Here is a 21060-nt window from a genome sequence, read left to right on the forward strand (position 1 = left end):
CATCTATGAGCTAGTATTTTATATTAAACATGCCTTTTTTGCTTTTCCCCACGAAATGGTGTCCTGTTTGGGAGAAGGTGGTTCGCTCACCGTGCCGGGTTGCCACAACACACACACACACACACACACACACACACACACACACACACACACACACACACACACACACACACACACACACACACACACACACACACACACACACACACACATCCTCACTCACACAATATCACCCACTCACACACACACACATAAACATACAAAGACAAAAATATATTCCCCATATACATGTTTGTCATACACATGCATATAAGCATAAACAGCAGAGAGGGCTGAGCAGAGCAGGGGCGGAGCTCAGTGTGACGAACTCTCCGAAGCACACACAGTGGACAGTGCCAAGGTCAGGTGGATATGTCACCCTGAATGTGATCAAGCTGTCCGTTGACATTTAAACTTGTAAACAAGCAGACTATATTAAGAGATCGGTCGGGCAGAAACCCAGGACAAATGACCAATAAGCACACATGGTCATGGGGGCGGGGTTGGACGCAAGCCCTGAAGAAATCGATAAGTCTTCCTCGAAAACTGTACAGGGGCAGGCACTTTCAAAAAATACTTGGCAGGTGATTGGATGAACAATCTATCTAACCAAAACTGGATGAGTCAGCAAGGCTAATACTTGACTCTGGGCAAGTCCTGACAGATTTGGTTGGGAACACTAAAAGGCCTTTCATACGAAACTTGACCAGTTCTTCTCAGAATTATGTTGCAGGCCAATCAGTTACAGGACTATCGCTCTGATTAACTTTAACCAAAAGTCCATCAAGAAAATACTAGCTCATAGATCGGGAGGCATATCTCATCAATTATACCCCCTGACCAAAAACCCGCAATAACAATCAAGACTTGCCCAAATATCAGCGGTATTAAGATCGGAAACCTGGAAAGCCAGTGAGCCTTTATGCCGACGATACATTGTTGTGCCTCTCTAACCCAGAAGCCTTGCTTCCTCCCTTGTTTGATTTCATAAAATAATTTGGCAAACTCTGGCTACACAATGAACTTGGGTAAGAGTGAGTTCATGCCTCTATCGGACAGTATAGACTAAGATGTCCTCAATGCTCTACTATTTTAACTAGTATATGATAACTTGACATACCTGGGACTCAAGATACCCCAAGACCCTTAACTTTAAAATAAACAAAACTATGCAGACAAGATCCCATATCTAAAACTGGCCAATGCTGGAGCTTTGATTTATGGCGCGTTAAGATCGCTGGGAATTATGGGGAAAACATTTTATGCGACGTCAGAAAGTTCTCGTGAACGACACCTCATGAAGCTCTGATGATTCTACTACCTTTTGGCAATTTGGGCCAGATTTTGGTAACAGAGTTGGATTGTTGGATGGACGTATTGTTTACTAGTGACGCGCATGAACATAGCGGACCACAAGGCAAAAGTTTTGAACGGCCCGAAAGTTTTACTCAATATAAAATAATCAACCATCATCTGTCAAGGTGCTGCTTACTATGCACGAATGAAAATAAATATATTCCTTGCGGCATCCATGATCGCCAATAAACAAGGAACCTTTGTTCCACGCCCAACAGATGGTTTCAATAGTCCTGTTGGTGTGATATATACCTCTGACGAAGAATAACTTTTAGATTCCGAACACAGTGCACATGAACGGTCGCTGTCGGGAACACGCATAAGCGTGAGCGTCATCACTGACGTGGCGTCTCGTTATTACCAGGACACATGAACGCGCCATTACTGGCAATGGGTATTCCCAGGTGAGATATCATTTAACAACCCTCCCTTGGGACTAGACATTGAAACCACAGCAGTTAAAGGTTCCTCTCTCTGTAATAAACTCTCTTAGGATTCTGCATCAGATTCAGATTCAGATTTTATTTGTCACATACACAATACATTGCAGTGAAATGTTCACAGACGGCTCCATGCTAAATAGACACATAACAAACATAACAAAACAAAAATAGGCCTACATTCAAGATGTCAGGGGTTATTGCACATAGGAATAAAGGGGGTTACATAAATGAATATGTAAGTGCAGTTGCTCAAAAGGGCTTAATCAGTGCCATTTGGCTGGTTGGGTAACCTAACCACCAGATATCAGATAACAGGTGTTAACAAACGGCCAACCATTTCTTGATAGTCTCTTTCATGTCATAACAATTCCTTGAGGCCATCTCAGGCCCCGTCCACACGAAGCCGAAACGGGCGAAACCGTTACGGTTTCGATCTATCCGGTTTCGAAGTATCTCCATAAAGACGAAGCCAAGCGAAACCGGATAGATCTGTAGAAACGCTGTAGTAAACATTCCAGGCCCATAACGGGACAACAACATAACATGAACTGGGCTTTAAGCCCAGTTCAGACCAAAGATTCACCTTGCAACGGCTTGCAACTCGCAACGCCTTGCAACGCCTTGCAACGCCTTGCAACGCCTTGCAACGAGACGGGCTGCGACGTTCTAAAACTGGGCAGTTCACACTGGCTGCACTGGGCTTAAAGCCCAGTTCAGACCAAAGATTCACCTTGCAACGGCTTGCAGCGGCTTGCAACGAGACGGTTTTAGAACGTTGCAGGGGCTACGAAAACAAGGGGGAGGGGTAAGGGGAAGGGGTAAGGGGTAGAAATGGGATTAGGCCTTAACCTGCCCTCACACCCTTCCCTGCCGGATCCCTTTGTCTGACCCCCAGTTTTATTTGATAAACATGTTTCACCTTCATCCTGTTCTCCTCCTCCTCCCTGCCAGACATCATGCTTACCCCCTTTTATACTTAAAGCACTTGATCAACGGAGCAGATGAGGGCCTGGTGTTATGGTGCGATCCATTTGTATGATACGCCCATCCGTACGAGTCGTAAGATGGGAAATCTCCCAGCTGTCTTGTGGCATTTCACGGAGCCTCGCCCCCTTTTGGTCATAATCTCCACCTTCCCACTCGTTGTTCTGAGAGTAGACCGAGTAGGGTGAACCAAAAAGAGCTTGCCTCCGTGCAATGCCCCAAGACAGCTGGGAGATTCACACCTTACGACTCGTTTAGGTGGGCGTACCATACAAACGGATCGCACCATTAGCACCAAATGGCCCTTCCATTGTCTCACAGCCCAACAACAGACCCCCAACCAACCAACGGGTCAGGGTCCCATCTTACCCAGGTATCACATCCCCCAAAATCTTTAGCTTAGAGATGGTGTAGGCGGTTTTCAATGGGCTTTATTTGAATAATGGTAACCCAATAGGATTAAGTGGGTTACACTTGTTAAATCACACTGTTAAATCACACATAATGAATGGAGGTAACTGAGAGCCACACCCTGGTAATGTGCTTTGATATACTGTTTTTTGTGATGAATTGACGAGAATCATGTGAACAAGTCATGTAAGCATGGGAGAAGAATAATGAACGAATAGTTTCACCATGGAAGGACTCTGGTTGTGGTTTTGGGTGTTCAGGATTAAAATGTTGAAAGAAATATGGACTCTGCTGTCCTAGAAGAAAAGCACTTGGAAACTTGATTTTGAAAAAACGTCTTCAGACTCCGTTATTCAAAGACCGAACTACTGTATCCATCTGCTCCTCCATTGTGATGATTGTCCTGACCCAGAACTCGCCCTCTTTGGATGCTCAGAGACCACTTTAAGCTTCACATCTGAGGAACAATTGGCGTTGATGCTTAGTATGGTAGCGGCCAAGAAAATGATTCCAACCAATTGGAAATCAACCTCCCTGCCCTGCCTTAGGAACTAGCTCAGTTAAATGATTATAATCATACAGAGGGCGAGGAAAAGGCTTTTTGAAATCTAAAGCGCCAAGTCGATTTCTGAACACATGGGTTCTATTCATGGAGTCTCTCAAAGATAAATAAATGTTAATCATGCTCTGTAGGGATGCAGGCCTGTACTCAGTATCCCCTACCTGTATTTTTGAAATTCCTGAATAACTTCTGAAAAATGCTGTCAACCAAGTCATATGACGTAGTTGATATATGGTCAAAAATCAGTCACACACACTATGAATTTCCTTTGAACTTTTACTCTGAGTATGCAAAAATTCCTTATGAAAACGTTGTTTGGGCCTAGATGGGATGGGGGGGGGGGGCTTCTTATGTTACATCAATGTGTGGGGGGTGACCGTTGACTGATGCCCCCCATTGATGGTTGGCTTCCTGGCTGACAGCCAATACCCAGAGTCAGCCCTATCATGACCCTTAACACTAACCCTTACCTTTGAACCCTTACCCCTTAACTATAACCCTGACCCCTAACCTCAAACTTTTACCCTTTTCTATAACCCAGCCCCTAAAGAAGATGAGGTTATCAGCTGATTAGTTCATCAGGGGATGAGGTCACTAGAAAAGAGGTAATCAGCTGATGAGTTCATCAGGGGATGAGGTCACTAGAGAAGAGGTTATCAGCTGATGAGTTCATCAGGGGACGAGGTCACCAGAGGGTGAGACTATCAGGAAGTGAGGTCGCTAGAGGATGCGTTCATCAGCTGATGAGGTCACCAGAATGGCTCCAGACTTGAAGGCCTCACACTTGTCGGTTCACTGAGGGGCCACTCACACTAGGGCCGTTTGCCTGTTCCGTGCTGCAGGAAGATTCAGCACGATTCCATGCAAATGAGCTGGGGCACGGGGCCGCAGCCCTGGTGTGAGTGGCCCCTAACATCGTGGGTTAGGATGTTTTTTTTTTTTTTTTACGGTCGGGAGACCTTTAGAGAGAAGGGCCCCACGAGAGAGGGCGAGGTTCCGAAATCACAAAGACGAGCGAGACGAGAGCAAAGGGACAGAAGGGTTTTATTCTTGTAACAGAGTCCCTAACAGCAGCATCAGCGCCTCGGGACAGTATATACAGTACTGCGGCTCTAGGAGAACATCAAACAGGGGCGGGGCGCAGTGGAACTCCCTCAGACACCTGAGGATGGAGTGAAGTAATCTTACAGGTACGACATAAAGGAACTGAAGGTCTGTTTTCTGTAGGGGCCATATTGGCACCAGTTATGGCCTCTGATGGGTGAGGATGTCATAACATCTGTTAACACAACGCTGGGATACCAGCCGTCACAGCGCTTAAAATTACAGTTCTCTTAACATACACACACACACGCACACACATACTCACAGCATTTACGCTGTGTGTGTGTCTGTGTGTGTGTGTGTGTCTGTGTATGTGTATGCGTGTCTGATCTCTAGATGTTCAGGGTCTTCTTGATGGAGAAGATGATGTCTTTGATCTGCGGGAGGCTGTTGTCCTCCAGGATCTTGGCGTAGGGCATGGGGACGTCCACCCCCGTCACCCGGGTGGCCGGGGCGTCCAGGAAGTTAAACGCCGGCCCTGGAGGAGGAGGGGAGGAGGAAACCCGCTGTAACCATGGGAACGCACTGTAGCCATGGAAACACACTGTAACCACACCATAGCAATGGGAACACCACCAACCACGGTAACACAATAACCAGCGGATGCCATGCTGAGGCACTGCAACTATTAAAAAAAACACTGTAACCATGGAAACACTAACCATGGAAACACACTGTAACCATGGAAACACACTGTAACCATGGAAACACACTGTGGAAACGCAGCAACCATGGCAACACTAACCTCACACTAGCCATGGAAACAGGATTTGACCAGGGTGTAACCATGGCAACACAAAGCTGCAACCATGACGACCTATGTTAACTAACTTCACTAGGAGGTGACTTATAGACGGTGCGTTCCCCCGTCAGTGCGGGGGACGGTGTGGACCCATCATACCCTCCATGACGCGGGCGCAGACCTCGGCTCCCACGCCGAACTGCGGCCAGCCGCCCTCCACCGTCACCAGGTGGTTGGTCTTCATCACGCTGGCCTCGATCGTCTCCACGTCCAGGGGCCGGATGCTGCGCAGGTTCACCACCTGGTGGACGTCAGGGGTTAACGCTGCAGTGCTCCTACAGGGGGCGCCATGGTGCACTCACGCCCCAGCCCATTGGCCTCAGCCACGTTGGCCTCTGTTCGGCCGCGTTTAACACAATGAAGGACACAAGTAGTAGTAGTAGTAGTAGTAGTAGTAGTAGTAGTAGACCGCAAAGGTCTTGTACGGTTCGGCCTTCCGTACACACGAAGCCGGCGAATCCGCTGACCGAAACCGCAAACTTCTGAAACCACCCTCGGAGGTGGTTTCAAATCTACCCGGTTTCGTTTTGGATTCGTGTGTACGCCTGAAACCGACTGAAACCGCAAACCATGATGTCATCGCCCCACCCCTCGACCTCCTAGCCAATGGCTCTTAAGCCCGCGGAGTCTCAGAAACCACATGCGAGCATGCGCATAAGGGCAGCCTTTATGCGCATGCTCGCCTCTTCTTCTTATTTCATTTCTTCTGGATTTCTGTACCAGAAGAGGCGCCCCTTATGGGCCTGGAATGTGTACTACAGCGTTTCTACAGATCTACCCGGTTTCGCTTGGCTTCGTCTTTACGGAGATACTTCGAAACCGGATAGATCGAAACCGTAACGGTTTCGCCCGTTTCGGCTTCGTGTGAACGGAGCCTTAGCTAACGAGGCAGAGCGGGTTGACTTGTAGCCGGAGGGTTGTTAGTTCAATCCCCGGCTCCTCCTAGCTGAGCGTCGAGGGTTCCTTGGGCAAGCCGCCTCACCCTGACTGCTCCCGACGAGCTGGCTGTCGCCCTGCGTGGCTGACACCGCCGTCGGTGTGTGAATGTGATTTGAACTGTCGAAAGTCGCTTCGGACAAAAGCGTCCGCTAAATGGCCTGAAGGTAAATATCTAATCAGCAGGCAAAAATGTTGCTCAAATGCAAATAGTAAGGCGCCTGCCTATTAACCAGCTAGTCAGTTAACCAGCTGGTTTGGTAACCACCGAGTGCAGCTTCACAGGGGAAGGGATGAGGACATGGCGACAGGATGTGGAAGACATGGCGACAGGATGTTAATGACATGGCGACAGGACGTTACCTCACACTCCACACCCTCCTTAGCCAGGACAGCGGCGGCGTCCAGACAGAAGCTCACGTAGCGCGAGTGAGTCACCAGGGTCACGTGAGTTCCTACAGGACAGGAAGAGCCTTACCAAACATTCTCCTTCCAAAACAAACAACCTACTACCTAATTACCAGGATGGTTAATCAGATACCTAATTAACATACCAGAGTGAATCTGCACATCTACTGCCTAGTTGTCATATCAAGCACCACATTAACATACAATGTACCTCATTAACTGTCGCAGAAATATCAATCATAACTATAATATACAATCATATACAAATTATATTGACCTCGTTTATATAATTACTATTCACATTAAAAGGAACGGTATACATTCTCCCTGTATCTTAAGATACATCCCTTCCTCTCTCTACTGAGAGAGGTTAAGAAAGTTTTCATTTGCATTCCAACTGGAGCCACTATGTCTGCTACTACGGCCAGGCCAATCGACTGACTTCTTTGTTATGTAGATTCCTTTAACCTTCTTGCAGCCATGCTTGCAGACTTGCAGACATGTCCACTAGTGGTGTAACGGTACGCAAAAGTCACGGTTCGGTACGTACCTCGGTTTTTAAGTCATGGTACAGTACGGTTAATAGTTAAGAGGAAAATTTAAAAAAACTGCTTGTTTCTCAACCCGGAGATAAGCAGCAATGAAAACACCATTAAACTTTGTTATGGCATTTGCATTTCTAAATTCCCAGACAGGGGTTGTCGAAATAGTGTTGTGAGATGGGTTTGCACAGCTCGTTATTTTTTCTCACAGCAACGGTGATGGTAACACCTGGATGGTGCCTTTTCAAATGCGTGTGCATGTTAAAGTGCTGTACTTAGACGGAGAGCCCTCTCCAAAGCCGGAGTGCCTGTCGGAGACCCTCTCCGTAGCTTACGGGCACATCCAATATTTTTAATCATCGTCTAACCTAACCTTCGAATATAATTTGAATATCAAAAAATAAATCAAAATTCGAACGAATATTAGGCAGCCCTTAATATTAGAACCTGTTATGGGCAGGCCAAGAGGGAGAGACGTCGGAGAACCCCACGCAGTCTATTCATAATATTGTAATGACCACGGAAGAGGCAGTGAATGAAGTATTGATTAGACAGCAATTTATTAGAAACCTAATAGCGGTAACCATAGCAACGCCGGTAAACAAACCTCGCGAAGCCCAATCCAGGTCTTACTGAAGGCGTTTAATGGTCAAAATATTATTAATAAATATTAGAATATATTCGAATATTAATATTAATAAACAAACAAACTTCGAATATGATTTTTGGGCAAAAGTCAAAGCCCTACCTGGTAGATCCCTGAAAATAAACTAACCAATTAACATACCACCGGGTCTGAGAGCCAATCAACTCCCAGGCGGCCTTCCACAAGAAGCGGGTTTGAATCCTACCTTGCCTCTCGACCTTGGCCTTGCCGAAGGGAATGGTGAAGTCTTTGGACAGGGACTCTTCGGACATCTCGAAGGGAACTCCGTACATTAGCTCGTTCTCCAGGAACACCACTGGAGAACCGGGGAGACATGGGGACAGCACGCTCTAGATCAGGGTCTCCCAAACCAGCGATATCAGGGACTCCCCTTGCTCTCCGTCTCTAGGCCAGTGGTTCTCAAACCTGTTCTACTAGTGTACCCCCTCTAAGATATTTTTTCAGCCGAGTATCCACCGGCACAATACATTTCTTCCGAGTTCTATTTGGCAGTGTAAACATGAACATTAAAAGGGTGCAATTACTTTTAATTTAGTGAGAACCATGGGCCTGTGCTTCATGCAACTGTTGGCAAAATTCTCCCCTCAAAAGAGGCACAAAGCCTGGGGAGGGTCAAAGCATGTTGAGGGGAATCCCATTCAAGTATACAGTATTCTCCTGAAACTGACAACATTTTGGTGTTTCTGGATATGTATTTTTCACAGATTCTCCTCTCCTTGTTTACAGATTTACATTTCAATCACTTGTCCATTTTCTATTGTCTACCTTTCAGAACTTAAACTTGCTCAGGGTAAATAATTGATGGTAACCCAGTATTCAAAGTACCCCTAGGGGTACGCATTTGGGAACCCCTTTTTCAGGGGATCACAGCGTTTAGAGACCGACCTGTGTGGCGAGGGGCTCCCTGCTTTGGCATCAGCCCCCCGAGGAGGTACTACACCTCGTCTTTACCATGGGAGAGTTAACATTTATCAATAAATATACTTCATCAATACAGGACTCCTTTTCCAGATATTATAAGTAAACCATTATTATTGTTATACAATTGATTGAAGTCCGATCTGAGAAGTGATCAGGTGACCGTGTGTTCCTATCCAATGATCGATGCGTCCTTAACTACCCATGGTCCTCGGTTACAAACCATAGTTTGAAAATGACCCATGTAGGAGCTAACAGACTCATGCTTACTGGCTCAAGTAGGTTGAACCTCTCTGAGCTAACAGACTCATGCTAACTGGCTCAAGTAGGGTGAACCTCTCTGAGCTAACAGACTCATGCTAACTGGCTCAAGTAGGGTGAACCACTCTGAGCTAACAGACTCATGCCAACTGGTTCATGTAGGATGAACCTCTCTGAGCTAACAGACTCATGCTAACTGGCTCAAGTAGGGTGAACCACTCTGAGCTAACAGACTCATGCTAACTGGTTCATGTAGGATGAACCTCTCTGAGCTAACATACTCATGCTAACTGGCTCAAGTAGGGTGAACCTCTCTGAGCTAACAGACTCATGCTAACTGGCTCAAGTAGGGTGAACCTCTCTGAGCTAACAGACTCATGCTAACTGGCTCAAGTAGGGTGAACCTCTCTGAGCTAACAGGCTCATGTAAGCAGGGCAGGGGTCTCACCAGGGTTGTCGTCTCTGATGGCGGCCTTGAGGAGACCTCTGGCATCCTCAGCACTCCACGGACTCACGACCTTCAGACCTGGACAGTGGCCGTACCTGAAACCACAAGAACATGCTAAAACATGCTAGGCTAAGGCTAAGGCTCCCTGCCTTGGTTAATAACAAGTCACCCCGATAGGCTAACGCTAAGCTAATGCTAATCCAACATGTTAGGCTAATGTTAAGCTGCCAATATCAAGTCACATTGCTAGGCTAATGCTAGGCTAGGTAAATGCTAATCGAACATGTTAGGATAATGTTAAGCTTCTAATATCAAGTCACCCTGCTAGGCTAACGCCAAGCTAGGCGAATAATAAGCTAACATGTTAGTTCCGCGGTGAGCTGGCATGCTAGGCTAATGCTAGGCTAATGCTAATCTAACATGTTAGGTTAATGGTGAAGTGGCGTGCTAGGCTAATTCTAGGCTAATGCTAATCTAACATGTTAGGTTCATGGTGAGCTGGCGTGCTAGGCTAACCCACCATGCGGCGAAACACTGGGAGTGCTGGGCGCCGACGCCAGCCGAGGCGCCGTTGGGCCCCCTGAAGACGATGGGCACCGACTGGCGGCCGGCGGACATGTAGTTGGTCTTGGCCGCGGAGTTGATGACCTGGTCGATGGCTTGCATGGAGAAGTTGAAGGTCATGAACTCACAGATGGGCCTGAGACCAGCCTGCAGGGACGCATTGGACAACAACAACGGTTAGTAACGGCCCACTGTTCATCCACATTGACCACCTGCCTGGACTCTGAAAGCGCCGAGTCCCATGCGAGGCTCCCAGTGGCTGCGGGGTTTTTACGCGTCGTCCTTAGTGTCGTCCAAGCTTCAACTGGGTGTTCAGTTGCTGCCACACTCTGCATGCATCCACCACACATATTAATGGCTGATGCGAATTATCCTTGTGTGGATTCCAGCGTTAAACGAATGCTCAAGTCATGAACTCCCCCAGCTAAACAGTCGCCAAACGCGTTGGGCCTTGCTGCAGGCGTGATAACGATAGCTGCAGCTGCTACGGGTCTATAGAACCCATTACATTCCCCTGCTTTGAAATACAATACATGTGGACACACGCGACCAGAGGCGTGTGTCCACAGGTGTGTGACTACATGTTGTGTGTGAATACAGGTTGTGTGTGAATACAGGTTGTGTGTGACTACAGATGTGTGGGGACAGGTGTGTCGGATGGAAGCTTACCATAGCCGCTCCGACCGCAATGCCAGTGAACCCCATCTGTAAAGACACACAATGGCGTTAGTTGGGCTTAACAGCAGTGACATCACAGAACAACCTCAGTAGAAAATAACACAGACACACCCCGCACTGGCTGTGTATTCAGTTTGTTTAACCAATTAAATCCAATGATAAACACGTCTTTATTACGATAGAATTGTATAATAATCTTACTATATACTAACCTCAGTGATCGGAGTGTCGATGATGCGTGCGTCTCCATACTTCTTCCACAGACCTCGGCTGATCTGCACACACACACACACACACACACACACACACACACACACACACACACAATGACCTTGTGCATGGGGATGATGGGTCACTGGGTGTATGGGTCGTTTGTTGAGGTTACTGTGAGGGTTGACCTCTGACCTTGTAGGCTCCATCATACTGGGCCACCTCCTCTCCCAGTAGGAAGACCCTCTCGTCCCGCTCCAGCTCCTCGTCCATGGCCTGGTTCAGGGCATCCCGAACCGTCACCTGCACCAAGAAACACTGATTAATACAATTATACACAGTGCTGCAGAATACTCATTAAATATAGAACACAATACCTCTGAAATACTCATACATACAATATAATACACAATACTGCCGAATATTCATTAATTATAGAACACAATACTACAGAAATAATCTTTCATACAATATTATACCGCACAAATGATCATTAGATACAAAATTTTACAAAACACTACTGAAATATTAATTAAAAACATCAGTAGAATATAGAATACTGCAGTAACTGAGCAACATAATTGTAGACATTGAGTTCTTTCAAGTTCACTCATATGGACCCAGATATAAACATCTTGTATCCTTGTACAAATAAAACACAGCTTATTCATCATTAGTATGTGGAATCATAATTCCTGATTCCATTCTGGAGTTGCCGTCACATTCATCCCTGGTAGATACTGTAGTCACGAAGTGGAGACACACGAGTCTGCTACACTGCTCGGTTCTGCCGTGAGTGACAGCCCTCTGTTTCTACCTTGACCTCCAAAGACAAGCCTCATCACACGTTCATATGGTATAATATTCAGTATTATTAATAATATTCAGTATTATTGATGTTCTCCAGCCCGGTGGACGGAGCAGTCGGCCCATAAGTCGAGGGACTGACAGCGGACAGACCTGCACTGAAGCAGGGGCGCTTCTGTGGAACTCCCGCCGCAGGACAACCGCTGCAGCATTCTGTAGAAGACAAACCCATTTCATGAAAATGAACTATGTGACTCAAGATGATGATATTGTTACAATAAAACCTGTAATAAAACGAATCATTTACCCTTCCAGATCGGAGAACACAACTCAGAGACGCCATCTTTGAACTGTCCTCTGTTACCCTGCAGGCGGGGCTTTGTACGTCACAAGAGATACCAGCCAATCACAATGGTCGTCGATGACGCAGGGGTGCCTGGCCTTCATCGTCAGCCAATCGCTGAATGTTGTGGAGGTGAAAGGCGGAAGGGAATGCCGGCACTACAAAAAGCTCCCAAGGACAAGCGACCCGCAGCATAACATTTGGACGATAACATTTTTTAGTGATATGTATTTTTTAAAATATATATTAGTAGATCTAATGTGTTATTTTTTCTTTTGTTGCTTTTTTTTAACTGCTTTGGCAATATCAATTTATATTTTCCATGCCAATAAAGCTTTTCGAATTGAACTAGGTGTGAGATGGTATGCAGATCACGTTCCTTCCCATTGACTTCATTCAAATAAATATTTTAAACATATCACGGTCAAATTCTTATAATTATTTAACTCAAAGTGTGCTCATACTGAAACGTGTGTTCTTTGAATTAGATGGCTTGAGTTGATGAGCCGCTGGGAAGACTGAAGAGACATCAACAGTTCAAAACTGGACCAGCTTGCCAACAACAGCAACAGGTTAACCCTACGCCTACCATAACCATCTAACAGCCCCTAACCCACTACCTCCTAAACCTTTCCCTGTGTCTGCAGAAGAGGCAACGTCATGTGGTAGAAAATAATGAAGGTTTAAAAAGGATATTTGCCAAATGTTAAAAATAAGAGTGGAGAGGAATGTACCCGCAGGGGGAAGAGGGGCAGGCTGTAGACTCGTTCTACTGTTATTCAACACCTCAGAGGGTCCTGTTAGATTTCAGCTTATTTCTAAACTGTTCGTACAGACTCTGCGTTGTGTATTTTCCGTCGTAGTGGTAATTCTTGAAGTCGAAATCAAAGCAACTTGACAGGTTGGATCAGAGGGTTGAATAGATTGGTTTATTCCAGGATGTAATACAGCGAGATACAGACTTAGGTTGAATAATATAGTGGACGCGGTTGAGACGTGTTCCTTTGCTGTCGAACCCTCTTCTCACCGAACCAAAGGGTTGGGGCGAGTATTATACAATAAGAGAAACATGAACAACACGTAAACAGAAGCACTCTCAGTCTTGATAAGGTATATGGCCCTGGCTATGTCCCAGAGGACCAGGTCGGTTCATCCTTGTTGATACATAACAAGTGGCAGATGTTGGAAATAACACCTTGTATCAGTGTGAGAGGCACTGGCCTGTTCCTAGACTAGAAATGTGAACACAGAGAGACACTAAAATACACCAACATTCTACATTCCTCCCTCTGGATCATATTAAACGTAGTTTAAAGATCACCCTTAAAATGAGAATTCAGTGTATCTACTGGTAAACCATTAACAATGAACTAAATCAATAAAAGAAAGGCATAAAAGTCAATTCAAATCATACACAAGTAAACCAGGTGTAGGCTACTATAATAAAGAAAATAACAAACTCATTAGGTTACTCATGATTAAACCAAAACAGATAAATAATTCAAAGAATCAAGAAAGTCAACTGTCCAGACACCTCCCTCTGCTTGGCACAACAACATCACAGACAATACTGGTAACATCATGACTCAGTTGGTTTTGAGTAGCAGTTGCAACAGAGTTCTTTTCCAGTTGATGGCCACCGCAGGTGTGATGGGGGATGAGGATGAAGGTTCGTAGTAGGAACCAACATTCTACAGACCGGAGTGGACAGGCAAACAGATAAGACTCAGATTAGACATCCCTCTGTAGTCAATGACATCAGTCTTTTTCTCAGTTCACTTAGATAATAAGTAAAAGTAAGGTAATCTTAAAGTATGAATTATACAAGAATATATATATATTTATAATGGAGCCAAATGTTAAACACTTGATATTAACTGGCTTTCCTTGGTCAACAAGTACTTGCATTTTGAGGGACATTTACATGTGTTCCTCATTTAAGTATAAGTGGCCCCTCAAAGACGGCTGGCTCACGTCACGGTGAGAGGAAAAGCCCTCCCATGGTTCCTCTTCTGTGGTCTCAGAATGTGTCTTCTGTAGACTTAAATTAGACTCGAGGTAACTAATTCATACCCCGGCTAAAATCCGACGCTACCAGCTTTAAGATTATGACTGTATATGCCACAGACAAATAAAGTGGCATTAACTATTACATATTCATATTTTACTGTTTAAATGAATATTCCTTTCACAGGGCTCATTTCTTAAACCCATGTGGTAAGTCATGGTGATTTAAGAACAGGTTAATAAACAAGGCGATGAATGGATTTTAATCAAAGACCTCACTTAATTTAACTGTAATGCATAATATGTAAACTTCATATAATTAATGTTTAACATGTAGCTCTTTGTATGTAATGCTTGAATGTATGCCATGTGGGTTAGTAAAGTAAAGTTAAATGGTAATGAGGGGGGGGGGGGGGGGTCCTATATGTGTGGGAGAGGACCAATAGATTAGAAGCTCTGATCGGTCTAGATAAAAACAGCTTTTTTTTTTGTTACCTCTGAGATCCCAAGCGGAAGAGCTCAGTTCTTTTGCAAACCAACTCAGGTGATGTTGTTACTCTCTGCGGTGACCATAAAGCCTTGATCATTCAAACCTAGTCTTGACCTCTTGTAATTTGAGTATTAGATCGTTGTTATTATCCGCAAAAGTCAGAGGTCAGAGAGAGATGTTGTGGTGTGGCCGTAAGGGCCCAGAAGAGCCTGCGGTGTGTGGATCTGCGAGGTATGATGGATTAGAGCAGGGGTTCTCAAAGTTTTGACAGCTGAGGGCCAATCTAGGAACCCAAAATTTGACTGAGGGCTGCCAAAGGAAAAAAAATTGGCGGGAAACGCCGTCAGCATCCCGGTGGTGAAAAATAACATTGCACTGTGGACCTCTGGGAGTGAGGTCAAGTGCGGTCTTTTTTTAAACTTACATCTGTATGTCATTGCGGGCCGGCAGGAATGTTTCTGCGGGCCTCCATTGGTCCGCGGGCCGCACTTTGAGAACAAATGGCTTAGAGGGATTAAGATCTTCTGTATCATTGTCGGCGGAGGGAGCAGGAAGACAAGGTGGAGATCATGAGAGTTCTCAAGGAGACCAAGCTACAACACGCTAGCAAACTCAATACTGAAGTTAATTTGAAGTGTTCCCATTATGTGCGCGCCTGAGCTTTAAACAGTTCACTACTCTGCATCCTTCTCTGCGAGGACAGACATCTAAATTACAGTCGAGTGTCGATGGAAAATGTGACTGATGTCAAGCGGTGAAGGCAGATTCAGCCCAGGGTTCTGGGACTCGCTCTAAACCAGCAGGGTATTCGGTGACGGGGTTAAGATCAACAGATTTACAACCAAAAGGTAGAGAAAGCCATCCTTGCGGTACCGGCCGGGCAATGACCTTTCTCTGGCAAAAAGACGCCATTGCCTTTGCCACCATAGCCGTCAGAAGGGTCCTGCAAGAGAAAGCATCGGCTTTGACTTAGTGATGCTTTTTGTGTGGTTGAAAAGATCAATGCTACATTTGGAGATCAACTAACCATGTCTTTAATTTGGGACCACATGATTTCTTACTTTAAAAGGTTAAAATCCCTCCTCCTAAATTGGCAGTCGCCCAGGTGTGTTATGGGTACGGTGATAGCTATTGTCTCATAGCGTGAATCACGAGAGCAGTATGCAAACCACAACTTTGTCTTGTTACCGTCATTTATGTTGCTGCCGTTTAATTTATATTTCTTTGTAGTTTCATTCTGGTTTCTCTCGTTCTGTATTCCTCCAACTCAAATAAATGTCACGTCAGTGTATTTTATTTTTTTACTACTTTTATTGAAACTCAAATGTACATGGGAGGATGTGATGTCACAGAAGGGGGAGGATGTGCTGTCACAGAAGGGGGAGGATGTGATGTCACAGAAGGGGCCTGCTGTGGTCCTGGGTCTCCGTCTTCTTCAGGTGGCCCTTACTGAAGCCCTGGATGGAGCTGAGGAGGGCCCCCCGGCCCGCCCCCCCGTTGGAGGAGGGCAGGGGCGGGGGCTGGCAGCCTGGAGGAGCGGGGGGGGCAGGGGGCGGAGGAGGAGGAGCCTGTAGTCCTGCAGAGATCGGAGGACGTGAAGAGCGTTAACGACCGTGGGGGTGAAGCGCAGCATCACTGAGGCCGTTTCCATGGCTACGCTGGACTGACCGCTGGGACTACCCGTGGTGAACCTACCTCCCTCCTACCCATGGTGAACCTACATCCCTCCTACCCATGGTGAACCTACCTACTCTACCTCCTACCCGTGGTGAACCTACCTCCCTCCTACCCATGGTGAACCTACCTACTCTACCTCCTACCCGTGGTGAACCTACCTCCCTCCTACCCATGGTGAACCTACCTACCCTACCTCCTACCCGTGGTGAACCTACCTCCCTCCTACCCATGGTGAACCTACCTACCCTACCTCCTACCCGTGGTGAACCTACCTCCCTCCTACCCGTGGTGAACCTACCTCCCTCCTACCCATGGTGAACCTACCTACCCTACCTCCTACCCGTGGTGAACCTACCTACCTCCTACCCATGGCTAACCTACCTACCCTATCTCCTACCCGTGGTGAACCTACCTACCTCCCTCCTACCCGTGGTGAACCTACCTACCTCCTACCCATGGTGAACCTACCTACCCTACCTCCTACCCGTGGTGAACCTACCTACCTCCTACCCATGGCTAACCTATCTACCTCCTACCATGGTGAACCTACCTATCCTATCTCCTACCCGTGGTGAACCTACCTACCTCCTACCCATGGTGAACCTACCTACCCTACCTCCTACCCGTGGTGAACCTACCTACCTCCTACCCATGGCTAACCTACCTACCTCCTAACCATGGTAAACCTACCCCCCTCCTACCTGAACGAACCTACCAACTTTTTATCTATTTATATATTAGGACTGAGAAAAGACAGACAGGAAAACATAGAAGACGGACAGAAAGACGGAAGGAGGAGGTAGTGGAGGAGGTGGAGCTCATTCAGGAGGACCTGGAGGTTTAGGGCGGAGGTGTTCCCCTGACACAGAACGACGTAGGATATGAAGAAGAGCTGCTATAAGGGACGTGAAGCAGACGCTGGTTAGGCTAGGCTAGCTTCTAGTACAGCTAGCTGCCAGCATTGTTAGCTGCTAGTATGGCTCGCTGCCAGCATGGCTAGCACTACTTTGGGTAGCTGCTAGTTTGGCTAGCTGCTAGTTTGGCTAGCTTCTAGTATGGCTTGCTGCTAGCACGGGTGGCTGCTAGTAGGGCTAGCTGCCAGCATGGCTAGCTGCCAGCATGGCTAGCTGCCAGTAGGGCTAGCTGTTAGTACCTGAGCTGCTAGTACGGCTAGCTGCTAGCACGGTTAGCTTTAAGTACCACTGTGTACTTTAGAAGTACCTTAGAAGTACTCAAAACAGGGGTAGTACTCTGATACTGTGGTATACTTGTAGTACGCTTAACAGTAATAAGGGGGCCAGGTGGTGGCTTGGAGGAAGGTTGCATGGCAGCTTAAAGAGACCATCATCATCATCATCATCATCATCATCATCATCATCACCATGAGTACTTTACCATCAGAACGGTGCATGCTCTGGGGCCGCAGGGAGAGAGGAGAGACGGGTCAACTAGACACACAGTGCTACACCCACTGGACTACACACCATACTATATTATACATGCTACACACAATGCTGTACGATCTAGACACAAATGGTACTATTCTACATGCCTTACATGCTACACACAATACTATACAAACTAGACTATACTGCATACCATACTATACATGCTACACACAATACTAATCAAACTAGACACACATAGTATTGTACTATATACCATACATGCTACAAACAATACTATACAAACTAGGCACACAAAGTACTACACTTTATTACATACCATGCAATACAGATTGCTCTCGAGTACTGTAGAGAAATACTAAGCTACGGTACTATTTAAGTGTTACAGAGTACACTCAACCCTACAGTAAAACAACAGTACTAAACCCAGCATGGAGAAGTTGGGTCAGGAGAGAGGAGACAAGGAGAGAGGAGACGAGTAGAGGGGAGGACGTAGTATGTGTATATGGTACCCTGGGTTAGTTAGAAAGGTTTTGTCTTCCAGCGAGTTACGATACTGATAACAGATCTACTCTGACCTCTTGAGATGGTCAACAGGAACAGCTAGACAGACGGACACACAGACAGACATACAGAGAGAGAGACGGACAGACAGGCAGACAGACGCACACAGACAGACACACACAAAGGCAGACAGACAGGCAGACACACAGAGATACAGGCGGACATACATCCAGACAGACACACAGAGACATACAGAGAAGCAGACAGACACAGAGACAGACAGGCAGACAGACCTGTGGCCGAGAGGGGTGTGGGGGGTGAGGGCGATGTCGGAGGTGAGCTTGCTCCAGAACCTGTAGCCAGCGGAGTCATACATGTTGATATTATGATGAACAAGTCATAGATATTATTAATTTATGTAATTTATACGTACTACTAGGGCTGGGCGATTAAATCGAACATAATCGAGTTTTTTTCTTTTTTATGTTTTATAGAAAGTGCAGAACAGCTGGATACATATCTGTACATTATTTTAGATTTGAACATTTTCTTTTGGATAATTTTGTGTATTTTTTAAGGCGAAATTTCAAAGTTCTCAGTTACAAAGTGTTTTTTGGGAGAGAAATGGTGAATAAATCATGTTTTCAAACTCAAAAAATAATCATTTGAATAGTCGTGATTTCAATATTGACCAAAATAATCGTGATTAGGATCTTTTCCATAATCGAGCAGCCCTACGTACTACTTACCAGAGTTGTTGTTGTATTTGACAGATGTTTCCTCTTCGTTTTCATAAGCCGACTGTCGGGACTTCTGTAACACACGCAGACACACGCATATGTTGAAGTTGGTTGCATGGTAATAAAAATGTCACAATACATTGAGCAAAAAACCTTTGTGTTTGTGTGTGTCTAGTAAAGGCAGTAGTAGTATATTATAGTGGTGTGTACCTTCCGGGCCAGGAGTTTGCGTCTCTTCTTCTGTTCCTCTGATCCGTGGTGGGACTGAGCTCGGGTCAGACGGCGATGCTGGTTCAGCTACACACACACACACACACACACACACACACACACACACACACGTATGTTAACCCTTCTGTGTGAGTTCTCCACTAGAGGGCTCTAGAGAACTCAGACCGTATAGAACATAAAAAATGCTGAGGAGGTTCTATCTTCTTTAACATGAGAACACATGTCTTAAAGCATTTTTGTTGCTGCTGACCCCTTACCCTGTCACGGACACACACACACACACACACACACACACACACACACACACACACACACACACACACACACACACACACACACACACACACACACACACACACACACACACACACACACACACACACACACGTGCGAGCTCTCACCTGTCGCTGCTCCTCCTGTAGCCTCCTCTCCAGGAGCTCCTTCGAGGAGCGCAGCGCCTCCTTCAGTCTGCTGGGGATCTGCCGGGGGAGCCCCACACCGTTAACCTTTGACCCCAACTCACCTCCTCTCTCCTCTAACCCCAACTCACCTCCTCTCTCCTCAACACACCTCCTCTCTCTTCAACACACCTCCTCTCTCCTCAACACACCTCCTCTCTCCTCAACACACCTCCTCTCTCCTTAAACCCCAACACACCTCCTCTCTCCTCAACACACCTCCTCTCTCCTCTAACCCCAACACACCTCCTCTCTCCTTAAGCCCTAACACACCTCCTCTCTCCTTAAGCCCTAACACACCTCCTCTCTCCTCAACCCCAACTCACCTCCTCTCTCCTTAAGCCCTAACTCACCTCCTCTCTCCTCTAACCCCAACACACCTCCTCTCTCCTCAACACACCTCCTCTCTCCTCAACACACCTCCTCTCTCCTCAACTCACCTCCTCTCTCCTCAACACACCTTCTCTCTCCTTAAACCCCAACACACCTCCTCTCTCCTTAAGCCCAACACACCTCCTCTCTCCTTAAACCACACCGACAGACAGGTGGGACAGACAGGTGGGACGGACCGGTGGGACAGACAGGTGGGACAGACAGGTTGGACAGACAGGTGGGACAGACAGGTGGGACAGACAGGTGAGACAACGGAGCTCCTCCTACCTTAAACGGCTGTTTGTCTGACTGTGGCATCTGGACGTCTCGAAACAGCCTGCGGACAGACAACCAATCACAGCTTGTGAGAGTGAGTGAGTGAGTGAGTGAGTGAGTGAGTGAGTGAGTGAGTGAGTGAGTGAGTGAGAGTGAGAGTGAGAGTGAGAGAGTGTGAGGGAGATAGAGTGAGTGACTGATTTAGAGTGAGAGACTGAGTTGGTGAGAATGTGAGAGTGAGAGAGTGTCAGAGAGAGAGACTCACTGTGTCTGTATGAGTTGACTGACGGTTGGTGGTCCAGTTTTAAACGCTTCTGTTGAGAGGATGGACTGGAGCACAGAAACTACACACACACACAAAAACACACACATTATATATTCATAATATAAATTATGCAATAGATATTATATATACA

The 21060-nt window shown here is 46.3% G+C and overlaps 2 protein-coding genes across 3 annotated transcripts in view; both read right to left on the reverse strand.

Annotated features, from left to right (window-relative positions):
• Window positions 1-4821: 4821 nt before the first annotated feature.
• On the reverse strand, window positions 4822-12557 carry pdhb (pyruvate dehydrogenase E1 subunit beta). Its single transcript, XM_030375349.1, has 11 exons — window positions 12448-12557; window positions 12294-12353; window positions 11529-11636; window positions 11336-11398; window positions 11115-11150; window positions 10402-10592; window positions 9882-9976; window positions 8439-8549; window positions 7001-7092; window positions 5801-5942; window positions 4822-5377 (listed from the first exon to the last, which is right to left on the reverse strand). The coding sequence occupies exons 1-11, from the start codon at window positions 12481-12483 to the stop codon at window positions 5232-5234; spliced, it is 1080 nt and encodes a 359-aa protein (XP_030231209.1). The 5' UTR covers window positions 12484-12557; the 3' UTR covers window positions 4822-5231.
• Window positions 12558-16267: 3710 nt separating this feature from the next.
• Window positions 16268-21060, reverse strand: part of pxk (PX domain containing serine/threonine kinase) — a 12381-nt gene continuing 7588 nt past the window's right edge. The window contains exons 12-19 of one of the 2 annotated variants that reach the window (XR_003979081.1): window positions 20910-20988; window positions 20657-20705; window positions 19940-20017; window positions 19518-19604; window positions 19317-19380; window positions 18861-18920; window positions 17208-18071; window positions 16413-16675 (exon numbers count right to left, since the gene is read on the reverse strand). Coding sequence is in view for 1 of the 2 variants with exons in the window: in XM_030373641.1 (XP_030229501.1) it covers window positions 16375-16556; window positions 18861-18920; window positions 19317-19380; window positions 19518-19604; window positions 19940-20017; window positions 20657-20705; window positions 20910-20988 (599 nt within the window). In the remaining variant the exon portion in view is untranslated. Of the gene's footprint in view, window positions 16676-17207; window positions 18072-18860; window positions 18921-19316; window positions 19381-19517; window positions 19605-19939; window positions 20018-20656; window positions 20706-20909; window positions 20989-21060 lie in introns of both variants that reach the window. The other variant, XM_030373641.1, reaches the window with a different exon arrangement.

The sequence above is a fragment of the Gadus morhua genome, chromosome 13 (assembly GCF_902167405.1).
Source record: "Gadus morhua chromosome 13, gadMor3.0, whole genome shotgun sequence".
Lineage (NCBI taxonomy): Eukaryota > Metazoa > Chordata > Actinopteri > Gadiformes > Gadidae > Gadus > Gadus morhua.